General features: G+C 43.7%; 1 protein-coding gene across 1 annotated transcript in view; it reads right to left on the bottom strand.

Moving 5' to 3' along the window:
• Positions 1-12,966, bottom strand: part of thada (THADA armadillo repeat containing) — a 119,448-nt gene that overhangs the window by 47,819 nt on the left and 58,663 nt on the right. Inside the window, exon 29 of the mRNA XM_026190295.2 lies at positions 10,168-10,336. Coding sequence (XP_026046080.2) covers positions 10,168-10,336 — 169 coding nt within the window. The remainder of the gene's footprint in view (positions 1-10,167; positions 10,337-12,966) is intronic.

Below are 12,966 nucleotides of genomic sequence, written 5' to 3' on the forward strand. Positions count from 1 at the left end.
AGTGGTAGACAAATCAATTCTGCAGAAGAAAGTCAGGACGTAAACATATGAAGTTTACAGGCATCCAACACTGGTAGGGAAATTGTCTCCAAATGTTGGACACAACACTAAGGCAGGACATCACGATATATCATGATGTGAAGACAGACTAAACATATTCCTAAATAAGGTTTTGGACAAATATAGTGAAGCTCATTATGAATCACATGAAGTCCTTTTGAATATACACTATTTTCTGCACTATAAGGCACACTTAAAATCCTTTAATTTTCTCAAAAATCGACAGTGCGCCTTATGTATGAATTCTGGTTGTGCTTACTGACAGCAAACCGATAGCAGCAACTTCGCTCATGCGCGATTCATTTGCAGTTTTTAACGGGTAGGGGTGAATATCTCCTGCTCTGACATCAGCTTGGGGCGACTGCTGCGTGAGGACTACCTGCCGCCTGTGAGCGTTTTCGCACAGGCGAGGTGCAGATTGAAGCAACCGCTGATTGTTGAGAGTAAGAGCGATACGTGCTTCCATGTGAATAAGTAGTCATAAGTCTCCAATAATGCCAGAAAAAGTCTCCAGATTTGTCGCTAGTCGCTTTTTAGAAAAAAAAAAAAAAGTCGCTAAGGCGGTGTGAAAACTTGCTAAATATAGCGACAAAGTCGCTAAGTTGGCAACACCGCCAAAACTCCGCTTCAGGTCCCAAAGTCAAACAAACACTACGGTACACTGAGAGTTAAAAACTGTCTAAATTATTTCACCTTTAATAAAATGATCAGCGTTGCTGATTTACCAGGTGTAACAATTAAGTTTAACATCCAGGAATCCATGAAAACGGAATTTATTAAATTTAACAGAGTTAGCAGGAAGTTAGCTCGCTAGTTTCCACCTAAACATGATATAGCATGTTCTGACAGAGATTTCTGTAAAAAATGAAAACGTACAGCTCTGCTATCACTTCCAACATAAATGAAGACAGAAAACTAAACAGCAGTGACGTTTGTAGGGTTACTGAAGTTGGGCTAGCTGGTATATAATGATGTGCTACGTGATCGCTAGCGACACAGCTATGTTAGCATAACAAACAGTGAAGCTGGAGGATGAACGCTAACTCTTTTCCACTCAATAAAAGTTAACGTGAGGGTTCCCGATGGTTAGGGACAAATGCAATCGCATGGCAGGATGCTGTAAACGGATCAAACTTCAGTCAGGAGAACAACTGAGATAATCCATCCACAATATGAGGTTAGTCATTAATATACTGCAACAGCACGGAAACAGAGCAGCTGCGAGATAATTCTACATTAATGAATCAATGTTACGGACGAGGAGGAAGCAAGAAGAATAAGTTGAGTAAAGTTTGCCTTATCTGACTGTTTTGTTTCACTTAATGCATCTTATAATCCGGTTCGCCTTATGGTCAGAAAAATACGGTATTCGATAAAGAGTGAACGGTTACAATATTAAATAATGCGATGTAATGCAACCACATTGCATAACCTAGAATTCATACAGCCATCAAACAAAGCCATCCATTGAGACGACTTGTGACTATAGGGGTTGCCAAATGAATAAATCCCTGATGTATGTTGACGTAGTGGGAAAAAATTAGATACAATAAAATGGGTTCAATATAAACCAACAAGGACATAAACCAAGAGTGGTTTATATCTACCACTGTAAGAAATGTTTTGGGCAGTTGCCCACTTTGCCCGGTTGGAACTGCCACCTGTATGTTGACAAAATAGCACAAAACGTCTGACACCAATACGAGACACCTGGGATTCCCACTGGACTGGATATATCTGATGGCATTTTAAAAGCAGGCTGACTGGGTGTGCAGGCGCACACATTCTTTCTCTGGTTCAGCCCAGAGGCTTTTCTCAGAAAGCCCAGGCAGATCGCTGGCTAAAGGCAGCAGTCGTCAGGCCAAAAGAAAATTATTTGAAGACAGCAGAGAAGAATGCACTGAGGAAAGCTACACCAACGCAACTGCTGCCAGAGACGAGGCTACAACGATACTCCGAATTCAAGAGCCTCCTCAGTCTCATTTAGCCTCTGTTGTGAAAATACACAAAGGATTACATGTGTCGAGTTGGCCCTTCTCAAACCACCACAGGCCGCAGCTTTATATGTCTGGCCTGTACCCGGCGCTGTGGGCCAGGGCTGCTGCTGGCGCGTGTCGAGAGTGGAGTCCAGTGTCGGGTTGGGTTAGTGCCGGTCTATCCGGTGGGCTTGTTAAGCTTGGTCCAGATTGTATCAACAGAGGTTTTGGGCAAGACGGGGTGACTGAAGTGAATCCAGTGGTTTTCAGAGATGTTTGATTACCGGGAAGGGGTCTCACCCAGGCCACGCAGAAGACAGCACTGCCCTAAGTGCAACCAATTAATCAGGCTGACCAAATCCGGATGACGTAGAGAGAATCAGGCCAGGACATTGAAGCCTGCCTCGGATGAGTTCTGACTTCTGAAAACGCTGCGTACAGTGTCGGTGTATATCTAGAACTGCAGTGCATGCATGAAAATGTCCTATTTCTATCACACTACTGTAATATATTCTGCACAGAACATGTTATAGTCAAATAAGCTTTCCATCTCGAGGGGAAAAAACAAAACAAAAACCCAGATCAGTCTGTGCCACTAAAAGTGTGTAAAAGGTGAAAATACTGTTGTAAATTGAGAAATATAGTATGGAAATTTAGGACAAAGGCAACTCTTTCAATTCAGTTTTATCTTATTTATATAGCAACAGCAGTCACCTCAAGCTCTTTATGTTGCGAAGTAAAAGTGCCTAATAGGGTTGGGCGATTGGACGAATATATCGACAATCGACGATAGGCTGAGCCCATCGTTGATCGTTTTTACAGGGGCAATTTATTTATTTATTTGCCCATGAGCAAGTTTGCTAATAACAATGGAGCTAATAGAAGCAGTCAACAGGGGGGGGGGAAATAAAAAATTAGTAGCGCTGTTTTAACAGCACTCTCTTTCATCTGCGAGCACATGCCCCCTCCTCAGAGTGCGCCCAAATGCTTGTTGATGGAGCTGCAGAAGCTGGTGATAGCCTAGCATACTCAGCCGGATGGTGGACACGTGCATGCTCATGCAAGTTAGTCATGTTTGGGTACTTTGCTCGCACTATACGTCTGCACAAGCGGCACACCGCTTTCATCCTAAATTGGTGACTTTATATTTTTTTGTTTTTTTTAGTGCTGTCAGCGTTAACGCACCATCATGACGACTAACACGATTAACAATTAACCCACCTGGAGCGCAGACTGAGTCAAAATCCCTGAAATGTCTCCGTCACCGCATTTCGGCAGTTTATCCAAAGTTTGTTTATTCTGCGCTCCAGATTAGTTGAGCGCGTAAAATTTTTTAATCACGTTAATCGTTATGACTGCGCTGACAGCCCTAATTTTTCTGGGAAATTAGTTTATCCATGTTTGGACTTCTGTGTTGTAAACGTGCAAATCAGTCCGTGCATGATTACACTGCTGCGGCCATCAAAAAGTCTGCGCATGCGTGAATATATCGCCCATCGTGGATTATTGGACTGATGTCGGTTGGACAATTTTTACATATCGCCCAACCCTAGTGCCTACAATAATATATACAAGAACCCAATATTCAGATGCCACTGTGAGCAAGCACTTGGTGACAGTGGGAAGGAAAAACTCTATTTTAAGAGAAAGAAGCCTTACGCAGAACCAGGATCAGCGAAGGCCGGCCTTCAAGGGACGAGCTTCGAGGCTGATCCATTAAGCTAAAATCAAAGTGCATAAAACCGCAATTTCTCAAGTTGCCTCTGGCTGACTTCAAAAGCAAATCCCTCAGACTCCCATTTTAAAATGTCAGTGAATCCTAATGTTCTGTAAATCCCAGCAGTGACATCACCAATAGGCGCACTGCTGTCTGGATCCGGACCCAGAGGCCGTTCTTTAAGGACCCAGATTTACTAGATTTTGACAGACTGTTTGCATTTTATTCAGAGCAACGTTTCTTGTATTTACAGTAGGCCTATTTTGATCTGCAGAGCCTTTGTCTTTACTTTCCTGACTTTACTACTGGAACGCACCGACTCACTCCAGAAGCAACTGAATGCGGCTTAAACGTGCGGCAGACCAAACGCATGCGTTGTAACTCATCCCATGTGACGCTAATTACCCAATCAAAAGCGTGTGTGAAAACTTCATGAGACGAAATGCAAAAATCTGAAAGATTTCAGTAAATCAACATTACAGCTCATCGATGTACATGTGAGATGTAGTTTAAGAAAAAGAAGCAACAGGGAAACGCAAACTCTTACATTATTACACATTAACAACTTTATTTGAAGACTTCTACTTCAAAAGTGGACCCTTTAGGTCACTGTGGAAGTGAATAATAACCATTGTTGAAATACTGTTGAATTATACTTTGTTGTATTTGACAGTCAGTTGTTAACTATATACAAACCCTGATACAACCTTTAGGCTACTCTTCATAGCAGAGAGCTCTACTGGATGAGGATCTGGGGTGAGATAGTCACTGTTTATTTGGAGTTTATGCAAGTCAAGTCAGAGTAGTGGTTAAACTTTCTCTGATTTATAATGTTCAGTACAAAAGAATTCTTATAATCGTGCAAAAAAAAAAAAAACTAGCCAAAAAAAAGTGTCTGATGGAAACATTTCCTTGTATTCGACTTATTACCGCCTGTGTGAAAGTCAGCAGGGTGGCAGAGCCGGCCTCGGTAGCGGTGATGGTTCCCAGCTCCGCGCTCGGCCCACTAACAGTTGTTCTTTGACAATAACAGAGGAAGTCATTTCTCCCTCGAGCAAAAACATCTGCTACCTGTTATACACAAACACACACAGCGACGCACATTAACATACATCAGACAGGTCCCGGGGCCAAAACCAGAATCCTCGTAAGCTCGGTGTAAACAGCGCCAGAGTGTGGCATACATGAACGTGCACACGTACGTGCATGTTGCTAGCGTGCACGCTCGCTCCGCGTCTCTGCAGCTCCAGTCTAAACATCGTCCTTGTTTCTCACACACAAAGCAAGGAGGCTACCGTCTTTATCTGTGTGTGTGTGTGTGTGTGTGTGTGTGTGTGTGTGTGTGTGTGTGTGTGTGTGTGTGTGTGTGTGTGTGTGTTTGAGAGAGATGCTCCCTTCCACACGTACACTCAGACCTCTATCTCTGTCTTACTAAGTTTAGACCACTTCACCTGCATTGGGCTCTGCAGCTCTTTGCATATCTGCCTCCATCATCTCCACAATGCCCTCATTGTGCCCTCACATTAGCGTACACCTACTCACCTGCTATCTGTAGCCTCGGTATAGATAGTCCCCACAGATAATCAATCCCCGCCGATCAAACGAGTTCATCGTTACTTTATTGAACTCTTGAAACACTCGAGACACCTGAAGCTTTGACGCAGTCATGAAATTATTAATTAACACAAAACAGATGAGCAGAGCTATTCAGAGCTACACGTGGGAGATCTTACTTACACATCGTAGCATTAATTAGGATTCCGTCCTCGCAGTTTTATCTCATTATATAATGTTATTATAAGTATGACTACAAAACAATACCACTGGCGGGGTAACTGTATAGCAAAAAATAGCAGGCCTAATAACAGCAGCATTATTAATAAGGAATAAATGGAGAATTAAACCCAAATATGTAACAATTCAGAGTAAAAGGACTGATGTTCAACACAACTGTAAGTTAAAAACAGGAAGCGTGATGTATATGTGCTGCAGTGGCTTATTATGTATTCACACTGTGGATGCAGCAAAGCTGAGCAGACAGTGTGTGAGGTACAATGGTCTGGTGTGCTTTCAGTGGAAGGAAAAAGGAAATGAAATGTCTAAGGAAGCCTGTAGGCTTCGGCTTTGCTGTATCCTGTACACATATTTGTGTGTCTGTGCGAATGTGACATACACTACATGTGAGCCGTCTTAGGATGGCTACAAAAAAGGTTCAAATGAAAAAACTGCACGAAGAGGAAGCGAAACGGGGTTGAAACGGACTAAAACTGCCAAATAAGCGGATGTGTGAATAAACCTTTTCAAATTCAAACTCTAATGCAGGGGTGTGATTAAAGAGGGGGCCAGTGGAGCCTGGCTCAAGCCCCTGCTTCTCAGCCTGTGCACTCAAAAAGATCCACATAGCAACAGCTGAGGAACAGTCACCGTGGTGGGACACCAACTTCGTAATTTCTTGGGGTAACCAGTATGCAGCAGCAAATGCTCAAAGAGATCGACTGCAGTAAGAAGCGATTTCAGTTAAAACAGGTTCTAGTGAGCTCAGCTGAAAATGGTTTTAGTCATTTTTAAGTAAAACCTCTATTTAAGAATTAAGGATCATAGTTTCTCAGAATGGAGAAGTGGATTTGTGTCTTGAGAGTATATGGAGCTTGCAAAGATGCAGAGGGTGAAGGTAACAGCGAACCCTAAGCTAGGTGAGTGGCTCCAGCAGGTCCCAGGAACAACATCCAAGATCTCTGTCGGGAGGAGCGCAGTCCAGGAACAGCTAAGATACTGCACATGACTCTCCAGCTCCAAGGCCTCTGGTAGAGAACCAAGCTTGAAGGATAAAGACTGCCCCGAGGGGCGAGAGGGGAATTGAATGTGGTCTGAACTGCACCTTATAGTTCATAGAGAGCCATGTTACTGTATGACAGATGGACAAAGACACAGAGTCCTGAAGTCTTTATTTTGGACATGGAGGTAATTGTGTTTAGTCTAAGTTGCTAATCAATGCTATCAAGCCGCTTTAGCAAAGCTGTACAGGTACACCACACAGGCATAGATACCTGTGTCAGTGTTAAGTAACAGGATTTGTTTTGTTAGGTAATTGCATTGCAAGTGATCCAAAAGCCACCGACACCTCAAATGACAGTGAGACTATCGCACTAGCAATCGAGTGATTGCAGCCTCCTGCGTTAGACTCAACCAGCCAGTCAAAGCAGCTACGCCACTAACATCAACATCAAGCTTCAACAGAAAGGCTGAGCTTTATTTAAAACAGATACATCCACATTTGTCAGGAAGAGGGAAATGAGCCTTTTGGTGGAACTGCAGTTCCTAATTTTCAGCTTCAGAAGCTGCCGCCTGTATGAAGCACGCTGTGTACAAAGACTTCACCTGTGTTTATGTGTTACAGTGTGACAACAAAACAAACTGCTGGCGACACATGTAAAGGTGGTGACTTCTAAATGATACAAGTCTGGATTCAATAAGATCCGAGGTGAGGGGAATCATGGGAAACAACAACAAAACAAAAGAATAAAAAGATGAGCAGAAACAGAGGGCACATAGATGAAGATGGATGAAGCTAGACCAGGAGACGTGGGGAAGCTTCACACGTGGCGACCATGACAGGAAAGGAGAGTAAACCGCTCTCCTCCTGAAATCTCCTCTAAGCTTTTAAGAGGCCCACCTCCCCTCCTCCATCCATGCCTTCATCCCACAGCGGACCTCCCTGCAGTCCAGACCGCCGTCCCCCCGTGAGTGTTCCATCTTCTCCAAAAAGAAGTGCACTTTTTCATTCTTTTGTCTCGACCCCCGGTTCCTACCGCTCCACGCCCACCGGCTCCCTGGCCGACCCCATCAGTGGCGTTCAATAAAAAGGCCGGGGAAACTCCCACTCCCCCCTCCCGTGTGTGTTGATATTACCAGCAGACTGTTTGGTTGTGTTTGTCAGAGTGTGATGACAGAACTAAACACTGGTATTTACTCTGCGATAACCGCCTTGTCTGGACAGGCTCTGTGCGGTAACTGAGTGTGTGGGACTGACAGATAATGTGTGTGTTTGCTGAGGTGTGATGCATTGTATCTCCAACCTCTCCGCTGGCGTCCGCATACGCCCCGTCGTGATAACTGCTTTGGTAATTGCGTTCTGCCTCTTCTCTTTGCTGGGTGGAAACGCAAATCGCAGCTCGGGTCCAGTGGTGATGATTGTCATGTTTTCATTTGGAATAAAGTTTATGTTTTGGAGATACACGGTGTGTCCTTGAAGGCTAACAACTGTGATGAATGCATTTCCTCCCTCATAAAACAACTGAGAAGCTCATTTTCATGTAATATGTCATCCCGGCGGCGTTGACATCCGTGTTTACGTGCTTGGAGTCTAGTTTCTTTTTCCTATTCTACATCACACTGATTAGTACATCAAATCCTAGGCGACTTCACTGAGATTTGAAGCTCCCGTTGCCTCGTTTGTCCTCGCCGCCGCGCCTGATGACAGCCCCCCATCTGCCTTTTATAGCTGAGGGGTAAAAACTACATACAATCTAATTTTCCTGACAAGTGAACATGCTGGCTTCATGTATAAATGTGTGCCTTAGCTCTAATAAGCTGCTTCTTTTTTTTTTTTTTTTTTAAATGCGCCACAAGTTTTGAAGCATACAAAACAGCCCAAATACGTGAAAAATAAAACCCCACATTTAGCCCTAATCTAATGCCAGACAAGCAGAAGCCTTATAGCGCCTTCTTCATGCTGAACATGCTTTTTAAACGCACATCTGAACATGAAGCGTTTTGGCACACTTCAGCACTGATTCATGACTCTCACTAAGGCTACGTTCACACTGCAGGTCTTAATGCTCAATTCCGATTTTTTGATCAATTCCGATTTTTTGATCAAATCCGATTTTTTTTGTCTGCTCGTTCACACTACAAATAAAATGCGACAGCAAATGCGCTCTAGTGTGAACCCTCAAAGCGGCCCGCATGCGCAAAAGACGACGTCACACACAGCGCGCTCTGTTTAGACCCAGAGCAAACAGTATTGTTTGACTGATGGCCGTTAATATAAAGACTTGTTTCGGACTTTACGTTTCCCAATTTTGCTTTAAGTTATAAAGTTATTTTGTTATTTACATAATAATGTAAATAACCTAATAATGATCCTTATTACTGTTTTAGAGGAGTAGTGCTTCAAAGGATAGTTGCAGATTTCTGTCAGAATCTGCAGATTATACAGTACAAATAAAATGTTCACGTTTCTCCAACGTTGTCTTCCCAACAGTTTCACTGGATGGCCAGGAAGCGTTCACGATGTCTTCTCCGGCGCTGATAATTGGCATCTGTCTTGTGTCAGTGACGTAAAAGACGGATTTAATGCGACTTGACCGTTCACACAGCAGTCGCTTTCTGAGACATCGGATATGTATCGGATTCAGTACCACATACCAAAGTGACCCAGATCGGATTTGAAAATATCGGGTTTGTGCCGTTCACACTGTCACACCATGATCGGATATGGGTCGCATAGGGTCAAAAAAGTCTGATTTGATGCGCTTTCGCCTGCAGTGTGAACGTAGCCTAAGAGCTGGAGGCACTCCCAGAGACCTCTGCAAAATCAACTGCCTCTCATGGCTTTGTTTTCCATCACTGCCTTTGGTCTACAATTTCACGCAGCTAGTACAGAATGGACTCTATAGAATACAACTAGTTTTAATATTTGTACTGTGAAAGGTCAGATTAACAAAAGAAATACTTGTGACTGTAATCGGTTGCCAGTGCCTTATGTAATTTTCAAAAAAGGCTTTTCCCACATACAGTCACTGGCTAAAGACTTGTGATTGAGAACTTTTTATCATCCGTGAAACAACACCATCTAAGACGGATTCGTTCCCTTTTATTTTGAAAGTTTAGCTGCTAGGCGGATCCATATTGTGGCCGGCTCAAGCATCTTTCAGGTTCCTCTCCAGTGAGTTTCTTCATCCTGTGGTGAGACTCCGACTCCAGCATCTCACCAATGTGGCAGATTTTAAGTTCAGAGTACAAGGAGTACTGTTGCTAACTGCTTATTGCTCTAATTGCACAGCAACAAGCATTTCATTGTATGATTGTGTACGTGACACGTGACAAACTGTAACAAAGTGTGCCTACTCATATTTGCAGTAGAGCACCTTGTTGTGCACCCTCTTTTCACACGGGCACAGAATCAAAATCCAAAACGTTGAGACAGGCGTACGTAACTTAGAACTGTGTGCTCCTTTGCTGATTCGTACAGAGAACAACCACGTACGAACACACTGAAGTTACTAAGGTTTTGAATCCAACTCTACAAGAATCTTTGCGATCATTAAAACAACACCCCCTCCCCAACTCGGTGTCATCTTTACAAAGTGTGTGTGTGTCCTGGTTTATGCTGGCGTGTGCACGGGAGCAGACCTGCAGCAGAGTGCCGTGGATGCGGTTCTGTTGGAGTTTGGGTCCTGGTTCTAGAGGAAGTTCCTGCAGCAAGGTCTGGACGGTGGACGGGATTTGCGTGACCAGGACAAAGGGGACAAGAGCCCGAGCTGCCATTTCTCTGGTGCGATACACAGCCGAGCGGCCGCATCTGTGGAGCAGAGAAAAACATTAGTATCGTGGAAAAACTGGGGAAAGATGATGGCGGCGTCGTTATGATAATCTTTCAGTATTGCATTATGTAATATATCATTTGATTTCATGGAAAAAGTACTGATGTTTCCCCGCTATCACAAGTCAAAGATTGTTATTCTAACTTTTCTATGACAAATAACATAATCACCACGTATATTATCATTATGAAGTATCGTTATTTTGTTCCCCGACCACATTAAGTCATGGACATATTCTCAGTGATGACCTATGAGCTATTTGGTTTGGACAGTTGGCCGCTATTTTATTGCACTGCTTATGTAACATCTTTTTCTCCCTCTCCTGTTTCCCTCCTCTACTGCAAAGGGAAAAACAAACTGCTCCCAGGTCAGCTGATGACCGATAAACCCTGAATCAAATATTTTAGAATCATTACCTAACCAGCCAGGAAACGGCCTACTACATTTTGTTTTCGCCCACACACAGGCGCAGATGTCTCCAGCTCACGGTCATTTACAGTGTTCGTCGGTGATGGAGGCTGCAGCTAGTCACCCCGGGTGCATGCTAAAATTAACCTTGTTTACATGCTGCTAATCTTTCCTTCTCCGATGTCATAACAGAGCCGATGCATGAGGGAAGGACATGACCAAGACCTGAATGAGATAAAAGGGGGAAGGGTGAGACGGCTCGAAAGGAGCAGAGTAAGAGTTCAGCTACTTGCAGAAACAGATAGCTGGAGTACAGTTCCACGAAAAACAGCCATCACACTGGAAGAAAACTGACACCTACTAAACTGGCTGCCTTCAACAGATAAGCAGGAAAAAGCAAACATAAAAGTCTAACGGTTGCCTCTTGGAGACTGTGTACCAAACATACTGTATGTAGATGTTTCTGAAAGGAACCACAACACCCTGAGTCTTAATAATGCTCATGTACGTGTCACAGTTAGAATACACGTGCATTTATATATTAGCACAGACAAGTCACAATGTGACATCCTACAAAGCTGAAAAGCCATTCTGGTAAAAACTGCTAAAAATTGCAGTTCCTCTAGTGTCCACTTGGGGCCATCTCCCCAGTGAGTCAATTACTACAGACTGCTATGCTAAAATACCTAATCTTACCACTTTTAAAGAAAAAACTCAAGTGGTGTATCGAGTCCATTTCTCAAAATCCAGATTATCTCATATCTATCCTGAAATCACTCCATATTGTGACAGATGCAAAACTGCTGAAGCCTCACGGATCCACATGTAGTGGTCTTGTCCCAGTCTTGTTCAGTTCTGGACAGGCGTTTTTCATACCCTGACCAGGATTTTCAGTGTGACGCTGGCCCCCTTCTTGTTCTGTTTGGCATCAGTGGGAATGAGGTGCATATAAAAGACAGGCGTTATCATTCTGTTCCCTGTTGGCCAGGAGGGCAATCCTACTGAGGTGGCGGGACGCTGTGTGAAATATACCATCCAATAAGTCTGTGCTGCAGTTTTGAGGAGTTCTTTATTGATACCTTGTTCCTCAAGTCCAATATTGCACCCATACAGTTCATGGATGTAGCCGTCCTTACCCTTTCCACCCTCCAATCCAAATATAGTCACTTTTTGGCTCCAATAAACTAACATGGTGCCGGCCAAAAATGCTAATGCTGATGTTTCAAAATGTAGCGTGCAAAAACCAATAGGTGATGTCATGGTGTCTATGACAAGCATGCATACTTATTTACATGCAAAAAAGTAAAAAGTGGATCAAAGCTACATTAATACTGCCGGCCTGTTTAGGGGCTTTCATGGCATTAAAACTGGCTGCTGGGGCCAAAAACGGCCCTCGGCTTTGCTATGAAAAATTCAAAGAAGCTTCCAGAGAAATGTGAAACACCTCTCATGCTGCAGCGGCATGTGGAGGTGAAAAAGAAGTCCATCTTTTTGGCTCTGGTACTGAGTGGAGGCGAGATATGTCAGCAGATATCTGGATAGCACCGTGAGAGCGTATGTTAATAATAAACAGCATCTGTTAAGAGGAAGCAGCAAAGCCAATAAACGATCAAGTGTTGGATCTCCTGGTGATTTGACTGAGAGACCGGGACAAGAAGTGACAAGAAACGTCCAATCGGTATGCACTGAAACAAAGTGGGGGCTGTTTGGAGCAACAGATCAACTGTTAACAAATGTTTTTTCCACCTGCTGTGAACACACACACATACAGCCAGACAGACAACCAAAGGGCCGTGTATCAAACGCAGACAACAGTTTGCATTCCTGAGCTCTGCACGCCTGCACACGTGAATTTATGAGCACAAACGTCCCACACACAAACCCACCAAATTTCATGCAAACTCCTCACTTTCCACTCGTCCCAGACCCCATTTGGGCCCCATATGTTAACTATCTGTGCTAATTTGTCCCATTGAAAGTCTTTTGCAAAAGGAAATGACAGTTTGGAAGGTTGTAATTTTAGGAACAGGGACGTCCCCTGTGGGATTCAGTAGGCAGACTGTTGACTGGCCTGGATCAGGCTCATCTGGGCCTCATTTTGGAAAGCTGGGAGAACTGCTTCCTCCACAGAGACTCAAGCATGTTGGCTAAACAAGCCTGAGAGTCAAAGCTGATTAGCAAAGAACCTACTGTAAGCAAA

Source organism: Astatotilapia calliptera, chromosome 13, assembly GCF_964374335.1.
Source record: "Astatotilapia calliptera chromosome 13, fAstCal68.1, whole genome shotgun sequence".
Taxonomy (NCBI): Eukaryota; Metazoa; Chordata; class Actinopteri; order Cichliformes; family Cichlidae; genus Astatotilapia; species Astatotilapia calliptera.